Source organism: Ctenocephalides felis, unplaced genomic scaffold (assembly GCF_003426905.1).
Source record: "Ctenocephalides felis isolate EL2017-DRISC unplaced genomic scaffold, ASM342690v1 CF-g0.4_SCAFFOLD_00845, whole genome shotgun sequence".
NCBI lineage: Eukaryota > Metazoa > Arthropoda > Insecta > Siphonaptera > Pulicidae > Ctenocephalides > Ctenocephalides felis.
The window spans coordinates 86,126,612-86,150,253 of record NW_020536999.1 but is presented as its reverse complement, the minus strand read 5'-3'; the positions used below and the strand labels follow the sequence as shown (position 1 = coordinate 86,150,253).

Sequence of the window (23,642 nt, the reverse complement as noted above, 5' to 3'; positions counted from 1 at the left end):
CCCTCACTATCCTTTTCTAATACATTTCTCAACCATAAAAATAGATCTCACTGCGAAGAAAAATTTCTATTGCCGTTTCATTTCGCAGTGCCCAATAGGATATTTTTAATCGAAAACACATTTTTCATACATAAATATAGATGTATACATTTTTTAGTTATAGGCCAAAAAACAAAAAATGTAGTTTACCAAAAGGCTCTTCAATAAAGTAGATAATTTGCAGATTCACTTTCATTTACTTAGAGAAGTTCAACTCATTTTTGTAATCGAAATAAATTCATTACTGTTGTGTAATTTTTCCTTTTCAAATATAAAACAAACAAAAAATTTCTTCATCTTTCTCACGAAACCATCTGGTGGCGAAACGGAGTTCGTCGGGTTTGCTAGTTGTTAATAAAAAACAGATTACAGAATGAAATTAATAAGAAATTTCTAATTGCCATTTCAAAGCGCAGTTTTAAATCTAAATCAAAATATTTTAGAATATATCAAATTATCTGACGAAATGTTATAGATTTTATTACAAAATTATCATTCTTTGAAAACAAAACAAAATAGTTGTGCCATCTTTACTCTCTAGTTATTGGAGGTCACAAAAAAGTAAAACCATCACAACCGTCCTTTTTTAAATTAATTACAAATGATTCAAATCAAAACATTTTACGACATCAACTGCATTCAATTCTTTAAACAAAATTCAAACGGTTCCTCAACCAGGTTCGAAAAAATGCTAAATGTATTTGCATAGGTTCTAAACTTATCTAGATTTCGGTAAAAATTTCTGCTGAATCGCTTCTTATGATTATCGAAGGCCACAAAAACTTGAAGACTATTAAAATAACAATCACTAGAGTTTCTAAATCAGTGATTCATGCTGAGTGTTAAAAAATGAATTCCACAGAACTTTATGTTATTTAACAAAAGCAACGCTAGATGTCAGTCACAAAGAGGTAAAATCCTAATAACTAATGGCTTAATATTCAAATATATATTTGAAGATAACGATTTCCAAAGTTTAAATTTTTTATATTGGGGTTTATGTGTGTCAAAGTGTGACATGGTCTGCAAAAGTTTGGGAAACACTAGTCTTATAAATCGATAGCTTACCTCTTCGAGAAGCCTTGTGACTGCTTCTATATCATTGTAGGTTTTTGTCATTTGGCTCACACGATTGCTGCATAGAACTGCAAAAAAGAGAAAAAAATTAATAAAAAACAAATTAACCAATATAATCAACAATCTACATATTAAACAATTATCCAAATTCACCATAAAACAACTTCAATTGCCCACAATAAATATATAGTTGGTTTATATCAGTGAAGTCCTAGGGAAAGGCAGGGGGGACACAAATATTAGTAGAAAAACATAAATTTTTTAAACACATATTTTTTTCTGTTTGCACACCTTTGGAGTCTTCATCATCTTTGGACGAAGCGCTCTTTGAGCCCCTGCCCCCCTTTATCGCCTTCACTGCCCGTGACCACATTTTTAGAATTTGAAAATTATTTTTTTCTATTTGTTTATGCACTTTTTAATAACCATTATGGTAGGAAACAGTCAAAATTGTACATAGTACAGAGGGTAAAAATTTAATAACAAATACTAAGTCTGATGATAATTGAAAGAGCTATGGAAGAAAAATTCCACATTTTAAATATTACATGTATATAAATTATTTCTAGCACAGGTAGAAAACAACTTTCTTGAATTAAAATGTTATGTTCTTACTTTTCCAAAATTCTTAATATGTTTATGACAAAAACTTGACAGAAAATATGTCGCAAGAAATTCTGGCGTTCTGAATTTGGTTAATTTTTAAAATTACATCAATCAAATATCGTGCCATTTTTTCTATTCGATGTTGCCAACTGTTGCATTTGGTTTTATTCTCTATAAAAAAATTAAATAAAGTATTGCATTACTCGAAATTAAAACAAACAATACATACATACTAAACAAATTAAAACAGAGACCCCTGTTAGAAAATAAATTTCTTATTTTATCTTATCGCAAGATAAAAATTTAAATTAATCAGGTTTATGTTCAATATATTATATATTTAAATAAATTGTATTTAGAATTAAACCTTAGGGTAAATTTACGTGCTACAGTTGGTGGCGGCCTCAATGATATGCTGAAGCAATTAAAATTGAAGTAATATCAAAGTACTTTACTATCTTAATAAATGAGAAAGTAAATAAATGAATAAATAAATAAATATATGAACTGAATAAATGAATAAACAAAAGAAAGAATAAATGAATCAACCTAAAGTAACAAGATAATCTTATCGCAGAATAAGATTCAGAATCTTATTTTTGTCTTTATTTTACACATTTTTAAAATCGCTCACGACAGTCAGCAAAATACTAAGCAACACTTATCACCCACATAAATTGTAAACAATTTAACGAGCTCTTCAGGTTAACAACAAAACAATAGTCATCCGATAGTTTTCATAATATCCACTTCACAATAAGAATAAAATTATTTATTACGTTTATTTAAAATTAGAAAATCTTAAAATAATCTCCGTTTTATTTATTAATGTATCCATTTTGCGTATCCCGGCTGGAGGGATGAAAATCGATATTATCCCGAACGAGAGGGGGCGCATGTTTTGTTGGAGGCGTGAGGGTCACGTTTTCAAGGGTGAACCTTTCTGAATGTATATATATATATATATATATATATATATATACTCGTATATATATACACACACACACATATATATATATATATATATATATATTAGTTATTCCTTCATACATACATATATTTGTTAAAACATATAATTATCCATTTAATTTATTTTAATTAATTAATTCATTAATTTATTTATTTGTAAGAAAAGTTATTTAGATATTGAAATAATTTTGATTTTGTTAGCAATTTTATTAATGAAAATCTGAATTAATATCTGAGTCTATGCTTTTATTGTAACCAACTTCATGTTGACGCTATGTTGGTTAATAATTGACGCCATGTTTGTTCATAATTGACACCATGTTTGTTGATAATTGGCGCCATGTTTGTTGATAAGAAATTCTTGCTTTCCTAAGTTTCGAGGGGTGAACATCTAAATTGAAATTAAGAGATCCTGGCGTAAGCAATAATGGTTTTATATGTACATATTTCAATTCAATTTATACCTACAAGTCGAATTTTTGCAAGATTAATGCTGCAGTTTAGTATATGTTTGTAATACATAAGGAAATTTCAATTTCTTAATAGACATTATTTTCGTTGATATATATGTATCTGTTATATTTAATAAATATGCAACATCATTTATAGTACATTTGATTATCCGATTATATCAACAATAATTAGTCCGGTTAATCGAGGCCCTACTGTTTATGCAATTTTATTTTTAGTTAGTCGAAGGCAAAGTATAAATCTATGTGATTGTACGTTTGTGTGTGAAAAGTTTAGCATCTAACAATTTATTCATTTATCTCTGCATTTAATCATTTAATTATAAAAACTAAAAAAATACACATGCGCCATCCGCCTAACAACATCTTAATACAAATGTTAATTCTAAGGGTAAAAGCGCACTGAAGATTTTAATATTACGACAAACGATTTTTTCGTTATATATTCATTAATCAAAATAATTCATATATAAATGAAACGAATTAATACAAACATATTATATATAAATGATTAGATAAAAAATTCGTTAAATAAATGCATATTTTGATAAATAATTAAGATTTTAATAAATAATAATTGCAAAGATTAGCTGTCACTGTGCTCGAAGTCGAACTAAAGTCATATTCTGACATTTGTGCCATTTGGAGGTTAAGTTTTAGACGTTGATATAATGTAACATGCAATTTCTCGACATAAAATATAATTAAGTGTTTATGCAATTGAGCTAATTACATGCATTTTAAATTTTCGAAATTTCTCAATACTATAAGCGCTCGCCTCTATCGTATTTCATCAAATAGCTTTATATTTTTGAAATCAGTTCCGCCATTTTTGGGAAATACCAACTAAAAATACTCATTTCCAAATTTGGGATCAAATGATTCATAATGACTTGAAACGCCGAGACAACAAAATTAGCAAATTGGCTTACAAATAAAAAATGAAAGAATAAATAAAAGAGTAAAAACCGGTGCACACGATGCCAGTATTTCTGGTAACATATTTTCTGTGTATAATAACATAAATAAAAAAATAATGTAATAAGCAATAATTGCATAATGACAAAAAGTGAAAAAGGTTTTTCAAACAAACAAAGAAATAATTAAATAAATCTATATAAGTCAATAAACAGAGATCTATATAAAAAATGGTTGTGAATTATTAAGATTATATTATGCTATAACAATATTATATCAATTCGCAATTTTGTTTTATCTATTTATACATTATTATTTTATAAATTATTTATTATATTTTAAAAAACCAGTAAGGATATTATTTCATTTATAACTTATTTTATTCACTCTATTGTAGCCAATTTTTTAAGCACTCTTAATCGTTTAAACAAATATTCAAATCAATTTTTTATTCACTTTGCAATATACTATAATTTCACAAAACTATTAGAATTATTAAAAAGCAATAAATAAATTAAATTTAAACAATTTATGAAATATTAATATATCTTTGCAACACATCCGTTGCGGTGTGTAATTTTCTTTATACTAAAGACGATTGGATTGGATTGGAAATTAGAGGAGGCTACATAAATATATATATATATATATATATATATATATATATATATGTTTATAAACATATAAAATTTCCATTTGTTTATAAATCGACCTGTGCGATATGCGATATAGGAATTAGCATAAACAAATCGCAATGATATCATAAAACGCAATTACAAAGCTTTCAGGAATTCACCCGATCCCATTTAAATGAAACACTCATACTTCAGCTATTCGACTTGCCACTTTATTGTTCTTAAACACCAATTAAAATAAAGAAAACAATAATATAACTTGAGCTTTATAAACGTGTTAAAATCATTGGTTTTTATTGGTTGCGATATTCGCACGCAACCGGCGCTGCGATCGCTTTAGCGAAGTTACAAACCAATAATAGAGCTAACTTCAAGATAACAGAACCAACTTCAAGACGATAATAAAACCAACATCAAGGCGATAATAGAACCAACTTTAAGATGATAATAGAACAAACTTCACGGTGATAACAGAACGAACTTCAAGATGATAATAAAACCAACTTCAAGATGATGATAATAGAACCAACTTCAAGATGATGATAATAGAACCAACTTCAAAATGATAATAGAACCAACTTCAAAATGATAATAGAACCAACTTCAAGACGATAATAGAATCAACTTCAAAATGATAATAGAACCAACATCAAGGCGATAATACAACCAACTTCAAGATGATAATATAACGAACTTCAAGATGATAATAAAACCAACTTCAAGATGATAATAGAACCAACTTCAAGATAATAATAGAACCAACTTTAAGATGATAATAGAACCAACTTCAAGATGTTGTCTGTGTATAGTAAGATAAAAAATGGAGATAAAAAATAAATCAATTGCATACATTTACGTTTTATTATGTTATTTTGTGAGATAGTATTATTTTTAATAAGTTTTAGAATGAAAATAAATAATCTTGTATAATGAAAATAACGAAAATAAAAAAAGACAACAATGATATTATGTCGCCTTCTAGATTTTTTTTATAATAATTTTAAAAATATTTGGGATAGTTTTAATCTCGAATAAGTTAGTACTGTTTTCTTACTATTATTTATCTCCAAAATAGTAAAGCAAAAATAATTTGGTCTATTTGCGATTAAAAATTAGCTATTCTCGGTGCACCTACTTTATTCTGATAAAACATATTTTCTTGTCATTAGCTCTCAGTATAACAGTAGTGTAATATATATATATATATATATATATATATATATATATATAAATTTTAGAATGTAGCCTATTGTTGGTATGTATTATTTGTCATTTATTGTTTTTCTGGTATTATTTTCATTATTCAAAAATGTGATGCAATCCTTAACTCCATTTTCACTAAGGTCAAATCCAAATTTAATTCAGACCGTCTAAGAAACTTACTTTATCAAATAAAATGTACAGACTGCGAACTCATTTACGTAGGCGAATCAAGCCAAAATCTGAGCAAACGCCTACATCAACAAAAAACAATTAAAAAAACAGTAAACAATTCAAAACTATGATTACAGACCATATAAATAATTAAAACCATAACAGAGGTATTTTAACAGTAAAATTCTGCACTTTGTGAAAAACTTTTTCAAAATGAGGTTTGTTGAAGGGTTGTTTATGTTTATCCAATAACACGGCGACAGGGTTCTTAATAAAAGAAACGACTTTACATATCTGAACGAAACAAATACATGGTTTTTGAATAGCGTGTTGAAATTAAAAAGAAGACAAAAGTTCATAGTTATTGCCATTCTTATAATTTGCCGAACACTATTGCAAATTTTTATGACAAGTATATTTATATATTTTCTCTTTGAAAAATGCGAAATATCTATCCCAAACTCAGAACAGTCAATACACATTATCATGATAACTTATAAATATTATACATGTTTATTTGTGTGTTTTGTTGTGATGTGAAAATATATAGATTTTACTATATTGAACATCTTAATACTATGATGCAATAAAATTAATGTTTCATTAATTAGATTAGCTTATTTTTTCCTTAAACTATTACAAATTATTTACTTAGTTTAATTATTGTAATTGGCAGAATTTTCCACTGAATGAAGGATATGATGTTAGCCAAAACATGTGTATTTTAAATAAATCCTAAAATCTAATAAATATATAAACAATAAAAAAATACCATTCAATAAAAATCACAGTCATTGATTTTACAAAAACTGCACTATTTTCAACTCTCCTACACTTCTTCCAATTAAAACAATGTAAAAATCGCGCCCCCTTGATTAATTATTAACACAATCACTGATCACACAACGCAATTTATCAATTTTATTTATATATATTCTTATTGTTGTTATTATTATTTAATTCAGTATAATTTCACAATCTAATCGAAATGATTACCGAATGCCGAATAATGAATGCCGAAAGTGCACAATGACGGCCGCGCCGTTGTCTCCTTCGTTGAATTGGATTTCTGCATTTTCGGGAGGGGCCCCCCTAGACCGAGCGCGCATGCGCCTCGTGTTGGCCACGAAATACGACGGTATATATATATATATATATATATATATATATATAATTTCTATACAGATATATGAATGGATACTATTCCTACACAGTTATTCGAATTTTGAAAAATCTTTTTGAAGTTTGTTAAGAGAAATTTTAAGGATTTAAATGATAAAAAAAAATCACCAAACAGTTTTTCGGATATTTTGATTAAAACCAAGTGGTAAGGGTTGGTCGAAGACTTTTCGTAAAAAAATACTTAAGTTTAATTTATTATATCAATCCATTTTAAATTTTTTAAAATGCGTATGTAAAAAACACATATTACCCTAAGTTTTCAACTAGTACCACAAATCCCTATCTTGTAAAAGCTATTATAGTAATTATATCTTTTTTATTTAGCAGACTAGAGGACAGGTAAAATGGCAGACAGGTAAACTACAGGTTAACCTTAATATTTTGACCTGTATTTTTATTTATTACATCTCTTCCCATAGTCCTACTACAGTTCTGTAAACTCCAAAACTTAAAAAAAAATATCAAGGAATAACTCAAACTATAAACAATAAAAAAAATATTACTGCCAACAAAACCTCAACAAAACCAAAACCAATTCGATCCAAACTCAAAACAAAATTTATTCACCGCCTTCATTGTCTAAAATTTACCTTCTACCAAAAGATCTTCATCGCACAACCCCGAAATGCTCCTCTTCATCAGTTCACTACCCTTGGCATAGGCAAATTCTCATCGTCGTACTCTAATTCGTCCATTGAAGCATCAGAAATCGACCAGGAGCGATCAGAACTTCTGTTTTGTACCGAAGTAGAACTAAAACTTGGTAATTTACCAGTCACATCTAAAGATCTAAGTCTGGTTTCACCAGATCCCGGAGAACTACTTGTTCTGGATAATACTTCCAAAATTTGATCATCAGATATAGTTGGTTCAATTTCTAGGTGATGTTTTGGGGATGGATCATCTCGTGGTTCGTCTAGGACTTGTATAAAATCCTCGTCGCCATTCAGAATGTCTAAATGCTTTTTCAAATTGGTCTTGGCTTCGTTTCTTTTGGCGATTAGGACATTGTAGGCGTTTTTAGAATCTGGTGTCAAAATAGGCAAGTCTACTAACTCCACGTCTGTTTGTAGATCCAAACGCATCTTAGATTTACATATCGCATCATCCAAACGTTGTTTTTGCGTCAGGACATCATCTTGGTCACAAGCACAATTGGTAAATATGGACATGCAACATGTCCTTTCAGGTTTTTGATAAATTAGGCTTTTACTTAAGGGACCAACGACTTCCTTGGTGTCCAAAATAACTTCATCGTTAAAACTGTTGGATTGTCTCTTAATATATCCATAATCCTTGGCATTTTTATGAACGACATGGCTATTTCCAAACATCACGTCACCTGTGCAACTTTTAGACAATCCCTCGACATATCTACTTCTGTCCACTTCTTTTTTACTGGATTGGGATTTATAGTCATTTTTACCAACATTTTGTCCATCAGCCAGTTCTTCATCAGCGTCATCATCAATATCGACAAAATCCAAATCCAAACGTGTCAGGGATGTTATCATGGACGGCTCTAAAGGCATCTTTTGGTTGATATGTTGATCATTATTTCAGGAGATTTTGGTCAACATTATGTTACCTTTTTAAATAATTGCACTTAGATTTAGATTTAATAATAAAGTCATGGTTGTATAATCAATATAAGTTATCAGGGATATCTAAAGGGTTGGCACAAGATTTAGAAGATTCCTTGTTTCCATTGGTATCTTGTTTTTCACTTAGAACATTTTAGAGGTCACAAGTACAATTATGTCCAAAAATATATTTTACGTCTAAAAATATTTACATATTAAAGCCTCGTGTAAAAAAATTAAAAAAGCCAGCAGTGTTGCACATGCTAAGTTTAAATAATTGTGCAATAAAAGCATTTAAATTAAAACAGTAAGCAGCACCTAACTACAAAAATGTAGTATGTCTCTGAACCGTAATAAATTGATAGATCAGCGCCATCTATAACCATTGAAATTGTAAATATCTAACATAACACAACCTGAATAGCTCGTTAAAATGATATAGCTAAGAATTTCCCTATTTTTGTAACTAATTGAGATATTGCATTAAAATTTAGTAAGTTAGGCTACATTTTTTTGTAAACCATGTACAGGGTTGCCAATTTTTTGTAAACAATTAGGGTTGCCAATTTTTGTAAACCATTAGGGTTGCCAATGTCAAACTATAATAGTGTTACCAATTAGAAACTCTAATAATATTGCCAATGTAAAGCTGCAATAACTTTACTAACAAAAAAATAATTGATGTATCAAACGGTCATCAGGTTTGCCAATGTGGAGTTAAAACTACCTCAAAATAATAAAAATGACATCAAATTGACCCGGATAGTGATGTCCATGCGAAGAATTGTAACATTAGGTTGGGAAAAAAAGACATCCATTATGTTTTCATAGACGGCTGCATGATTCTGATAGATTTCTCATAAAGTATCAATCAAACAATTTCAGATTTATGCTCGTTGGAAAGGTGACATTTTGCAGTAAAAAATCTTTTGCTGTTTTTTTGTTTGGTGCTGCGGTTTATGAGTTACAGAGTGTTAGAAATGGAAGTGAACCAAGAAAAAATTCGATACATTTTACAGTTTTTCTTTGACAAGGTGAAAATGCAAGTTAGGTGGCTAAGATGTGAATGGTGTTTATGGTTCCGAAACAGTAACAGCCAATTATGTGCAATATTGGTTTTTGTTCAGGAATTTTTAGAGATGCACCTCGCACTAGTAGGCTAGTCATCAAAAATGTTGATAAAATCGTAGTAGAAATGATCAAAGTTGACCGGCATGTTAGCAGTCGTCACATCACCCAGGAGCTAAAAATCGACCATAAAACAGTTATGAACCAATAAACCAAAATTTTGAACCAAAAATAAGTGTTAGCGATTTCGAATATTCGCGCCAGAGCGTTTCTAAAGGTTCTTTACTCTGTGCCTAATTGTAACTAACTTCAAGTGGACGCCATATTTGTTTTTAATTTGTTTTAAAATGGTGGACGCCATATTGGTTTTTAATTGTTTTAAAATGGTGGACGCCATATTTGTTGTAACCTCAAACAAAATAATATATAATAAAATTATTAGAACTCATCTTCGTTAAGGTTTACTATATAAAATTATTGAGAAATGGAAAAAGAAGAATGCAGATGATTGACGACTTACGCGAGAGAAGAAAAGGATCAAGAAGCATGGAAGCAGAAGTTTGGTTTAAAATGCATGAAAAAATGTAAAAGGGAAGGGGGAATAGTAGTAATGGGAATGATAGACAAAGGGTAGGGGAACCATTTATTTGTGGTGGCTCACACACCATGGACCTACCTTCGAGCAGACTACCATTTATTACTATTATCATATAAAATTATTATGTAAAGTTGTCACCCCTTCAAAATAATAACCTCAAAATAATATTTAAAAACTTAACCTTTGCCAGGGTTGCCAAATTGTTATAAAATTACAGTTAGGATAGCCAACACCAAAAATTACAACGCCAAAAAAAACAATAGACACGAAATGACCGCTTTCACATTACATGATGCTAATTTATTTAAATGTTCAAAATAAACATCCACATCTTCATGTCCAGTTTATTATAAATGACATGCAACAACGTGTGTATGTAATTGGCAATTTATCTAAACGCCATTATTTTTATATTATTTAAATATAATCAGTAGAAAGTTTGATAATAATAATAATGAGGATGAAAATCTACTTCGTCTTTTTCTTCTTCTTGTTAAAACCTTTGACCTATAACAACAACAAGAACAACAACAACACAACAACAAGTACAAGATTTGTAAATAGACTTTCATAAAAACGATAATCGAATAACAGTAGGTGATGGTAATAGAACTTTTCAATTATAATTTGGAATGAGAAATATGAATTCAAAATCTATTTGGAAAGATAGAATTTAGAAATCGTGCTGATTAGGTGAAGATCAGCCGGGCAGTTTTTACGTATTTTTTTTTATTTTTTAACTTCCCGTAGGGTAAGTTATAGTAATCGCAAAAAAATCGAAAATGAAAATTGTTATATATCTTTACGTTTCGGAGGTTTCTGAACATTTTGGCATACTTAGAAACAATGGATGTATGTGTGTATGTGTGCATGTGTGCGAATACAAATTTTCGTCGACGATTTCGGAAACACGGTTCAATCGATTTGAATTATTCAGAAAACATTCGATTCCTATTAATAAGGAGACGTGCTGATTAGTTTTTGGCAAAGGTAGGCCACTTTCGACTAATTTTAAGTTACTTTTGTACTTAACATTTTAAGAACTAATTATCTTAAGCGAGTAGAGTGAGAAAAATGAACAGAGTGAGAGAGAAAGATAAAAAGAGAGAAGAAGAAGATAAAAGGAAAGAAAGAATGATGAAAAACGAGAAGGAATGATGAAAAGCGAGAAGGAAAGATGAAAAGCGAGAAGGAAAGATGAAAAGCGAGAAGGAAAGATGAAAAGAGAGAAAGAAAGATGAAAAGGGAGAAAGACAGATAAAAAGAGAGAAAGAAAGATGAAAAGAGGGAAAGAAAGATGAAAGAGAGAAAGAAAGATGAAAAGAGAGAAAGAAAGATGAAAAGAGAGAAAGAAAGATGAAAAGAGAGAAAGAAAGAAAGATGAAAAGAAAGAATGAAAGATGAACAGAAAGAGAAAGATAGAAAAAGAGAGAGATAAACAACAAAATAAGTCGATTGTATTAGGTATGTTGAAATTATGTCGTCTACTCGGTTTATTTTAAGTTACTTTTGTACTTAACACTTTATCTAATTATTAAAGCGAGTAGAGTGAGATAAGAGAGCAAGGCAGCAAAAAAAACATTTATCATCCTCAACAAGACCATTTAGTAAAAAATTTAATCCGCGTGTGAATTTTGTCCATTAAGATGTCGTATTCTTTGAAAAGTACATCCGGCGTATATTATCTAATTATCTAATTAAATGCGTTATCTAATTAGAAAAATCTCGCTTATTCTAATCAGAATCTCATGAGAGGTATTGTTTGCATTAACGGTGAGAAGAAAACGGATAGTTCTCACTTTGAGCCGTAATAGTCTCGTTAAAAAAATAAGATTGGACAAAAGAAATTGGAAAAATGTGTGAAATCTTATTCTAATGTTACATTTGTGTTATTTTTAACAATAATAGAAATAGAAATAAATAAATAAGAGAAATCTACAAAACAAAAAATAAACGGAATATGTTACCTTGAACATTCTGATGGTTTTTGTTGTAATCTATTATTTCATTTATTGGTGTTTGCATGAACGTAAAAACCTGAATAGATTATGATTTGCGGTATTTTATTATTGATAATAAAATTGTGATAATATAAATCAATATTTCAATGAACTAGCGGTGTATGGCATCGTGCCTTAAGGCAAATTGCTGGAACTTCCCGTAACGCAATGAAAAATTCGAGGAATATTAAATGTTTTCAAATAGATTATCATGAATACTGTAACTTATATCTGTTTACGGAAAAGTAAATAAACAAAACTTAATCAATCAAATTTAAAATGAGGTATATTGTATATTAATTATAAGATTATATAAACTGAAGTTTAAAGTTACAATTATTTATTTAAAGTATATAAGTGAGATTTAGATTTTTTAGCTAGAATAAAAAGACCCGAATTACTTTCGATATACAAAAAAATATTTTGGAAATTAAAAAAATGATAAATTTTAAATTAATTTCTTTTCCCTTTCCCCAGAAACAATCGTTTCATCAATACAAGCATAGAGTTTTTTGAATCATTCAAATCGGATGCTAAGTTCTCTCAAAAACTAGCATTTTTTGCATATTTATCTCCGAAACGGCTGGACCTGTCTTTGCCAAAAATAATCAAATCAGCACATGTCCTTATCAATAGAAATCGAATGTTTTTTGAACCATTCAAATCGGTTGATCCGTGCGCCCGAAAACGTGGACAAAAAATTGTAGAATACAAAACAAACACACACATACAAAACACACCCACACATACAAAATACACACACACACGATGGAGAAAAACACCTCAGGGGCGTCAATTAATCACGTGAGGTTTTTATCGAGAGGGAGGGGGTTGTCAAAAAATCACGGAGAGGGGGGGGGGGTGGTATAGTAAGATAAAACGTATATTTATTTTTCACATGATTTTTTTAAAAAAGTTCGAACATTTCAAAAAAAAAAACAAAAATTTACAATTTTATAACGTAACTAAAAATGCACGTGATGTTTGGTGGGGGGAGGGAGGTTAGTTTTGAATATCACCATATATCACCAAGGGAGAGGGGAGGTCTAAAAATCCTGAAATCATGTGATTAATGGACGCCCCCTCATCTTATTTTAAACGTGAAGTATGATGAGAGTGCAAGCTTATCCAAGAATAAAACTTAATAATGTAAAAAAAATCTGAAACTGGCAGCACTGCCAGTGCACTAAAATATAGTCAAATTAATTATAAAATACATAAATATTAAATGATCTCTGTTTAAATTTGAATTAATGAAGTAACATAATGAATTCTTAATACGAATTATATATCTTATATATAAAATTCTTCTGTACGGTCGTATGATTTGATACTTCTCCTAACCGGTTATTCGAATTTTGATAAATCTTTTGGGAATTTGTTAAGGAAAATTTTAATATGTGAGGAATTATAAAACTATAGTAATGTAGTAGAAATAAATAGCAAAAATTATAAAAAAAACACTTATCATTGTTTGATATTGAAAACATTTGAACTTCATCTGCTAAAAATGTCAATACACTTGAAATTTCAATTTAGCTGACATTATGAGCCTAGATATATAAGAATGTAATATACACGAAAAATGTAATGTCACATATTATTGCCGAAGAGCAGCGAAATGTGCCAGAAATTCTAAATTTATAAGATACGTCAACAGTACATGGTTTGGCAGATGAAATTATAAACTAAAACTAGATTTTACAAATTAATTCGCCTAAGCTTTGAACATAACAATAATGTTTATTAAATTTTAGTAAGAAAAATGTACTTTAGAAATCATAAATAAATGATCAAAAGGCAGGACATCAAATAGGTTATTAAAAAGTATAGGATAGGATTTTAAAAAAATGAACTTTTGAATTGTAGACGTGGGTACAAGACAAAGTCTGTCGGGTCATCTAGTATATATATATATATATATATATATATATATATATATATATATATACGTATTTGCTGAGATATACAAATTCCCAATCGCTATCAAAAGTAAATTACTAATTTGACCTTTAATCTTTTTTGCAAATGCACAAACACATAAAAACAAAAAGCCTTCGAATAAGTCACGAGACCGGTGCTCACATAGAAATAAAAACACATCAAAAGCTGCTGAAAACATATAAAATAAAATAAAATCAATAATTAAATAAATAAGAAATAAAAATAACAATACCTCATGCAAACTAAAAACGTGACATATCATCACACAAGCTTCTTGTAAGAATCCCACAAAACATTTCGCACTTGGATTAATCACAATTGAAACTTTAATTAATTAACACACCATCCATTTATTTAAATATACATAACATTTAACGTATTATTTATATATTTTTCATTATTTTATTACACTTTTCTGTTTAATTTTTTAGCACGGCTTTTGTTCTGACAGTCGCGAGCTGTCAATGTCGAATGAGTAATTTCAGTGTTGACCGATGCGAAGTGAAGTTGTGCACGCGAAACGAGTGGCGCAAAAATTTGAATTTGAATTAGGGGTAAAAGAATTAGAGAAAAAGCAGAAGAAAGAAACATAGTGTTATTGATATAAAGTATTCTATGGAATTAATAAACTATACATATCATTTAACTATTATTTATATATTTTTTATAATTTTATTACACTTTTCTACATAATTTTTTAGCACGGCTTTTAGTTCTGACAGTGGAGAGCTGTCAATGTCGAATGAATAGTTTGTGTTGACCGATGCGAAGTGAAGTTGTGCACACGAAACGAGTGGCGCGAAATTGGAATTTGAATTAGGGGTGAAAGTTTTTGTTATTGATTTGTGTTTTGTAGAATTGTTACATGAAGGTAAGTAAGTAAGGAAAGTTTATGTAAAGGAATAGATAAAATAAGTATAAATATGTGGTAAACACAGCCGCTTTGTCATTATATTAATTTTAATTGTGTCCGTACTCCATAGTGGCGCCACGAACTGTTGCAAGTGTAGATTACAGGTTTATTTTTATAGTACTCTCAACATTTCTTAAATTATTAATAATTTATTATCAAAAGTATATAATACTGATTTATATACTTTATAATTGATTTATATATCTATTCTCTTTTATCTTATACGCACTTGTAATGTTATTTATTAATTTAGTACTGCCACATTTATTATTATATTTTAAATCTGATAAGCTTGCTTTCTTATCTTACGACGATCAGGGACCAATTCTCCGATAAAATAGACCATTGTTATGGCAACGCTATGTTAGGCGCGTTTCTTCATATAAATTGATAAATATAATCTGTCAGAATGCTATTTATTTGCTGCGTGGTTAGTGTTTGATACATAAAACCTAACTTCACGAATGTGTTATCATGACATATCCATGGGGAGTAAACTTTATAAATTGTGGTATTGTGCTTGGAATTAATTAAAAATAATTTATTAAAATGAAGGTTTCTATTTATAGTATACGTACTTTAAACGCTTAACTTTTTCTTATTATATATTTTTTTAAAAACATATTTGTAATTTTGTTGCTATTATATTTTTACGCGTATATTTTTTTCTCATTTCATTTATTCAAATAATCAGGTTCATCTTTTATATATTATATATTCATATAAATCTTATCTAGAATGAAACCTAAGGGTAAATTTACGGGCTACGGTTGGTGGCCCTCTATGATATGCTGAAACAATTAAAATTGAGATAATATCAAAACGGCCATGTTTGCGGTCTATTTGTACTTGTTTATGGACATATAGTGAATAAATGTAATAAGAATGAAATATACACATATAAAATACAGTTTCAACTAAATCATAAATATGTCTTCACAAAAATATATAATAAAAATATTTAACGTTTAAAATACATGTATCTTATAATTAAAAAATCAGTTTTCCAAAAAGAGTAAAGAATTTAAGCGCACGATTTTCGTCAAAACTCAAACACCCTAGTCCTCATCGCGATACATTGAATGGCTTTTAAATTTTGAAATCGATCCAGCCGTTTTTGACACACACTACTTTCATACGCACACAAATACTTTTTCCGAATTTGGTCTCATTCGATTCAGAATTACTTGAAACGTCGAGAAAACGTAAAATTAGCAAATCGAATTTTTGATGAAAACAAACTTCTTCGGAAATTTAAAAATTTATCAAATCAAACGATTTGCCTAACCTGGCAAGTGATCTGACATAAAAAAATATATAATCAAATCGCGCCTATCAAAACATTCCTGTGGTTTTTTCTGCGTCACACCAAAGTTTATACATTTTTGTGTGACTACACCATAACCAATTAGGTCTTGCAACTTTTCTAAAAACCATTAAATCAAACGTTTCCGATGTGACTACGCCCTAACATGTCACGTGCTACGATTGAAGTTTTCCATGTGACTGCGCCCTAACCTGTCACGTGCTAAATGATTATTTTCGTGCGTTAGCGATGAACCAAACCCACAAAACAAACAAAAAACTCTGTTTGTTGTCACGATCTATTAATAGATCGCGCTTAAAGTTAATTTCTTAAGATCTTTATCTACACCGAAATAAAATGTTTCCCGATTTTTCGATTTTTTCTTTATTTTCTCGGACTTGGTAGTCTCGGACAGCTGTTGTTATCGTGGTGATTACAAGTTGAAATTAGTCTGATTGGTTATTTATAGTCTCGGAAAGAAATGACTAGTTCATTATGCCACGGTCGAGCCAAGTGTATATATTTAGATTAAAATTCCATGGAATAATAATAGATCGAATTACATTTAGTAGAATTAAAATTTATATAATATATTAAAGTAATCAAATTATTACTAATTGGATTACATTATAATTATCAAATAATCAAATATGTTTCATACTTATGTTAGTGTTTGCGAAATTATATTAATATCACTAATACCAATGGTACCAACATTTAAATGTACAAAATGTTAAATAAATGATCAAGGTCAATTCTGAATTCATTTTAAAAAATCAAAAACTGTTTGAAAGATATTAGTTGGGAATGATACTGATTAGCTTTAGTTGAAAATCTACCAAGCCGTTTTCTTGTAATTAACTGTTGAAAAAAAATTAAGCCGATTTTTATGTAAGTTTAATTTTATAACCGACAAGTAGTTTAATTTTAAAAAAATTTCAAACTTTGAAAAATAATGAGTAGTTTTTTGGCGTTTGTTAAAATTAAAATTAGGCGATTTCCTTGGTCTTAATGAACATACTAAACTATTAAAGTCCTACCGAAACTGGTTCAATTATAAAAATTGTTGTTTTTTGAAAATTTGCTTTTAGAATATACTCCGAGTTAACGTGTTCGTTCGTTTTCAATGATGTGCAATAAATCCACTAGGAATACATTTAATCACTCATAAATTAATTTTTTTTTATTGATTAAGTCGATTATTGACACATGTCGGAAAGTTCATGTAACTTGCCTCAATGCAAAATACCAATACCAACTAGTTTACTTTAACGCATAATGATTTGAGAAGCTATTGTAAATTATCATATATGCAAGAAATTGAATATTTTTATTAGATATTGTCGATAAATGGTTTAAATATTACATATTTATTTTATTACACGGAGTATATTCGAAAACTTCAATTTATATTCATATATAAAGTACTTAATGAAGGTCACCAATATTTTAGTGTGATCATTATGACCAGGAACTCTATCGCAATTCAAAGTTTTAACTAGTGGTATAAAGCATTGTGCATTAAGGCAAATTACTGGAACTTTCCGAACCAAAAATTAAATTTTTAAAAAAGATTAAAAAAAATTTATATCTTGAAAAAAAAAATTTTTTTAAATTTTGAAATTTAAGGAATAAAGAACTTTTTTTTAAAAAAAAAATTTTTTTTATACTTTGAAATATTTTGGAAATTTCGAACTTTTTTAAAGCATTCGCGCTGCAAAGCTATTTCAGAGTCATTGATACGGAACCCATAGAAATGGGAACAAAGTTTGTTTTTAGTATTAAAGTACATATAAAATACCTAATAATTTGATGTCTAATGATAATTTTTGTCCATCAAATAGCTTATTTTACTTTTTTCATTGGATCTCCGAAATCACTAGACCTGTCTTCTTAAAAATCATTTCTTCATTTCGTCAATACAAATAAAATGCACTTTGAATCATTCAAATCGGACCAAATCGATCCAAATCAGATGTTCCGTTATCCCAAAAATCTGAATTACGATTTTTGTCATTTTTTGTCCCGTGTCTTCGAAAGGGCTATATGAGCCTTTGCCAATGTGTAATGATCATGTTTGGCCGCCAAATGGCATTTTTTTTACTTTTTTTTACTCAATCCCCGAAACTGCTAGACCTGCCTTCCCAAAAAATTAATCACTTCTTAATTTCGTCAATACAAGTAAAATATTTTTTGAATTATTAAAACCGGGCGCTCCGTTCTCTTAAACACTGAGTTACCGTTTTTGGAACTTTTTGCCCCGTATCTTCGGAACGGCTAGACCTGCCTTGTCCAAAATCTAATCAGCACGTCACCTTATCAATACAAATCGAATGTTTTTTGAATTATTCAAATCGATTGATCGGTGTTCCCGAAATCGTCAATGAAAATTTGTATCCGCACACACACACATACACGCATACACACACACATACATCCATTTTTTCTAACGTATGCCAAAATGTTCAGAAGATTTTGAAACGTAAAGATAAATAAAAAGTTCCCGAAATCGTCTACAAGAATTTGTATCCGAACACACACACACATCCAGTTTTTTTAAACTATGCTAAAATGTTCAGAAAGCACTGAAACGTAAAGATGTGCAAACATTTTCGAAGAATTCAATATTATTATTGGTCTCTACCTTGGAAAGGATTCGAGACTCCAAAAAAACAGTGTTTTATGAATTTTATATATAAGTTAATTCGAAACGGAAAACATGTCCTTACTAAGACGCTAGACCTGTCTTCTTAAAAATCATTTCTTCATTTCGTCAATACAAATAAAATGCACTTTGAATCATTCAAATCGGACTAAATCGATCCAAATCGGATGTTCCGTTATCCCAAAAATCTGAATTACGATTTTTGTCACTTTTTGCCCCGTGTCTTCGAAAGGGCTAGATGAGCCTTTGCCAAAAACTAATCAGCACGTCTTCCTATTAATAGGAATAGAATGTTATTTGAACCCTTCAAATCGGTTTATCTGTGCGCCCGAAATCTTCGACGAAAATTTGTATCCGAACACACACACGTATGTATATCAATTTTTTACAAGATATGTCAAAATGTTCAGAAACCTCTGAAACGTATGAAAAAAATTTCATTTTCGATTTTTGGGCGATTACTAGAACTTACCTTACGGTTAAGTTGAAATAATCTAAACAGCTAAATCTCATTTTTTTATAGATTTTCGATTTGTCATTACATTAAAGTTGATTATTTTCCTTAAGGTAAAATGCCACTTACACTTTGTTTTATTCATCAACTAATTTTCCATAATCGTTTCTAAAAATAAGTCACATGGCGGTAATACAACCTTATCGATATTACGTTTTACGTACGGCGCTTAATCTTATCTTATCTTATCTTTATTGACATTTAATCCCACTAATTCAAGAATATTTTGATTACTATTATTATTATTATTGAGTTAGATAATTAAAAACGAGTAACAAGTGCGATAAATAAAACGAATTGCTAGAAAGTCATAATTTATTCGCACAATGTAATCGATCACGATAATTGGGTTGATATCGATGTATGGGTCATCGATATACATATTATATATATATATATATATATATATATATATATATATATAAAGATATGATTAAGTGTATAAATTGTTTTGTCATGGAGTTGTGAGCAAGGAGATTAAGCATCAAAATTTTATTCCGCCGGCGACCGTTTTCTCCTCTTTCGTCACGGCATCGACATCGATCATTATTTATCATCGACATCATTATTATTTGTTTGATTTCCTGAAAGAAAATATTCAAGTCATTCTGAATCGTTTGAGACCAAAATTTGAAAAAGTATGCGTGTGTATGTGAGACAATTTTGGACCTTTCGTTGATGTTTTCTCAATAACGGCCAAAAAAATGTATTGATGAAACTCGATAAGTACTCTTGATGGCTAGTTTTTTGAGACTATCGGCCAAGCCGTTTTTTTATAATTAACAGATTAGTGCAAAATGTTTAATGTACATTTTCACAAAAAAAAAATGAACCGACATCCTCTTGAAAAATCGAAGTACGGGGCAAAAAGTGCCATAATTGGTATTTTAGTTTTTAAGAGAACGGAGCGACCGATTTTAATAATTCAAAAAACAATTTACTTGTATTGACGAACAACTGGTGAAATTTTTGTAAAGGCAAGTCCAGAGATTTAACAAAAAAAAAAAACAATGCCATTTGGCGGTCAAAAATGAACATTAGACATATGCATATATATTATCAGATATTTAAAAAATTTCAAAATTCCTCAAAAATCTATTTTTTTTCAAAGTTTTGAACAAGTTTTTTTAAAAAATCAGTTTTCCGTACAGAAAGTTCCAGCAATTTGCCTTCAAACACATGCCTTGCACTCTAGTTTCATTAAATTCTTTGGCCTAATTAGTTTTTTTAACGACCAGTACCTCCCTGTTTCTATCGATTTTCAGAACGAACTGACCTGTATCTCTTATTTATAGGTTTTTATAAATGGGACACCAACAGAAAGAATTTTTGTTGAATTGTAAAGACACAGTTTTTGTTTTAAATTATAAGCAGAAAATAGTTTATTTAATTCATTTAGATTATTTTCTAATTTCGCCATTTTCTACTTTTTCTGATTTTAATTGTCGTTCTAATTTTATAATGGTTGTAAGTCATGAGAGTCTTTCCGATTCGAGAGATTCACTTTTACTGCAATTTTAAATTCAATTACACTTTAAATTAAATATATATATATATATATATATATATATATATATATATATATATATAATTCTTCTATAATGATGTATGTAGGGATTCTCCTCCTAAACGATTATTCGGATTTTGATAAATCTGCCTGAAGTTTGTGAAGGGATTTTTTTATGATTTTTTGATTTATAGAAATATAGTTAGATTGTAGAAATAATTGAAGAAACTTGCAAAAAAAACGCTTATCATTGATTGACATTGAAAATATTTGAGGTATTGTTTGACATTAAAAACAATTGAAGACTGTCCTTTGCCAAACATTTCTATTCATTTATAGGCTAAGACAATATTAAAATATAATATATTTATGATTGTGAATAAGAAAAATGTAATGTCTACATTATTATAGCCGAAAAGCAGATGAGAAATGCCAGAAATTAAAAAAATATAAGATACAGTATATGTGTTTGGCAGATGAATTAAATTCAATTTGATAGATTATTTTTTTAACTAATGCAGTGGTGTTTTGCCTTACTTTTAAATATAAGCACAAAAAATTTTACTTATTTAAAAAATTAATTAGAAGTTTCCTTGTGTCAAAATTTTTTTTGTTTGGCTTTGGATATGAAATATTCTGTTAGTTGATCGTAGATTGAATAGTGCATATATGAACAGATTTGACAAAATAATTCATTTAAAATATGTATAATAACTTAAGTAATATTGTATGTTGTATGTTGCAGATACTATACTTTAGCAACAAATACTAAAATTGTAAAATTTTATACAAAACTAATCAATTAATTTATTTATTTATTATCCAACATTTTAATAAAATAAAAAACCATAAAAAACAGATACCTTTAAATATGGTTTTTCCCTAAAAATATGAATTTTTAGTTCAATATTTAATTTAAACGATGCCAATTTGAAATTTGTTTGTGTTTCTCAACCTTTTGTATTGTAGTGTAGTGTTTCCCAAACTTTGTTCAGTCATGCAACCAATATTTAACATTTCGAAAAAAGACTTTTGCTCCAATGTAAAATTGCTACTATTAAAATGGTTTTGTTTCCTAAAAAAATATAAATGGTAAGTTTAATATTTGTCAGTGTTTCTCAACCTTTTGTATTGTAGTGTTTCCCAAACTTTTTTATTAGATATGCACCCAATTTAACATTCAGAAAAAAGAATATTGCTCCAATATAAAATTGCTAACATTAAAAATGGTTTTGTTTCCAAGATAGTAAATTTGATATTTTTTAGTGTTTCCCCATATTTTGTGTTGTTTTACAGATCCGTTTGGATATGCCCTTCGCTTCAACATTTATACAAAATTTGCCTTCATACCGCAGCCTTTAAAACAGTTTTATTTCCTTAACAATAAATGATAAATCTAAATTCCCCCCTGTGAGCCCCACGTTGGACAACACTGCTCTAGATTATTCTTTATCCTCAGTTTGTATATTATTCTGTTCGGGGCCTAAATTTAATTTTACTCAATTAATGTGCCCCCATTAAAGAAGACGTAGAAGAAGTGTTATACAATAGTGTAAGAGTGGAGCACCCTGGTGTTTGTTTTAGTAATTAACACTAATTGAAATATACATTTTCGGACGTCACGCATGCAAATGTTACATTAGAACGTTTTTGGAAATATATTTGAATAAATTTTGAAGATACTTATGGATTTGAATAAGATGAGATCATGTTGGAAATAATTATTAGAGATTTGTGCAACAGCGTGTCAAAGTTGACACATTTGGATAGAACCCTAACTAATCTCTAAATAGTAAATAATCTATTTCTGGTTAATCACTTCCTCTAATTACTATATGCGTTACAACAAATACTAAATTATCTGCCATCTCCTCCCTTACCTTTGTTCAGCAGCAGATTCCTGATGACTCTGAAGTACAAAGCACCATACTTGTTCCTGGCAATATGGTACAAAAGTCAGGATACTCTCCGTAGCACTCTTTGCAATAGTCCTCACTTAAAATTTCAATCCAACCTTGCACTTCCTCGCTTTTGGCACCAGATCCTGCTTCCTGATCAACACCAGAATCCAGGTATGTCTCGACCTTTCCAAATTCTTGAGGCTTGGTCGGTGAGAATTTGGTTGAAACTCCTGGATGAGGATAGTCTTCAGATAGAAGGTCGATATTGGATTGGAAGTCTGTTGGTTGTCTAGATACTCCTGGGGAAACTTAATTGGTATAACCGGCAGTGTCCAAATTAGCACAATACAGGTTTTGGGTAAAACCATGCGCT

At 29.3% G+C, this 23,642-nt stretch overlaps 1 protein-coding gene across 5 annotated transcripts in view; it reads right to left on the bottom strand.

Annotated features, from left to right (window-relative positions):
- Nucleotides 1-23,642, bottom strand: part of LOC113364094 (trafficking kinesin-binding protein milt) — a 135,617-nt gene that overhangs the window by 8,675 nt on the left and 103,300 nt on the right. For 3 of the 5 annotated variants that reach the window (XM_026606563.1, XM_026606560.1, XM_026606562.1), the window contains one exon: nucleotides 1,108-1,184. In XM_026606563.1, coding sequence (XP_026462348.1) covers nucleotides 1,108-1,158 — 51 coding nt within the window. In that variant the 5' untranslated portion in view covers nucleotides 1,159-1,184. Of the gene's footprint in view, nucleotides 1-1,107; nucleotides 1,185-14,695; nucleotides 14,774-23,248; nucleotides 23,562-23,642 lie in introns of those variants that run through there. The other 2 variants (XM_026606559.1, XM_026606561.1) reach the window with 2 other exon arrangements.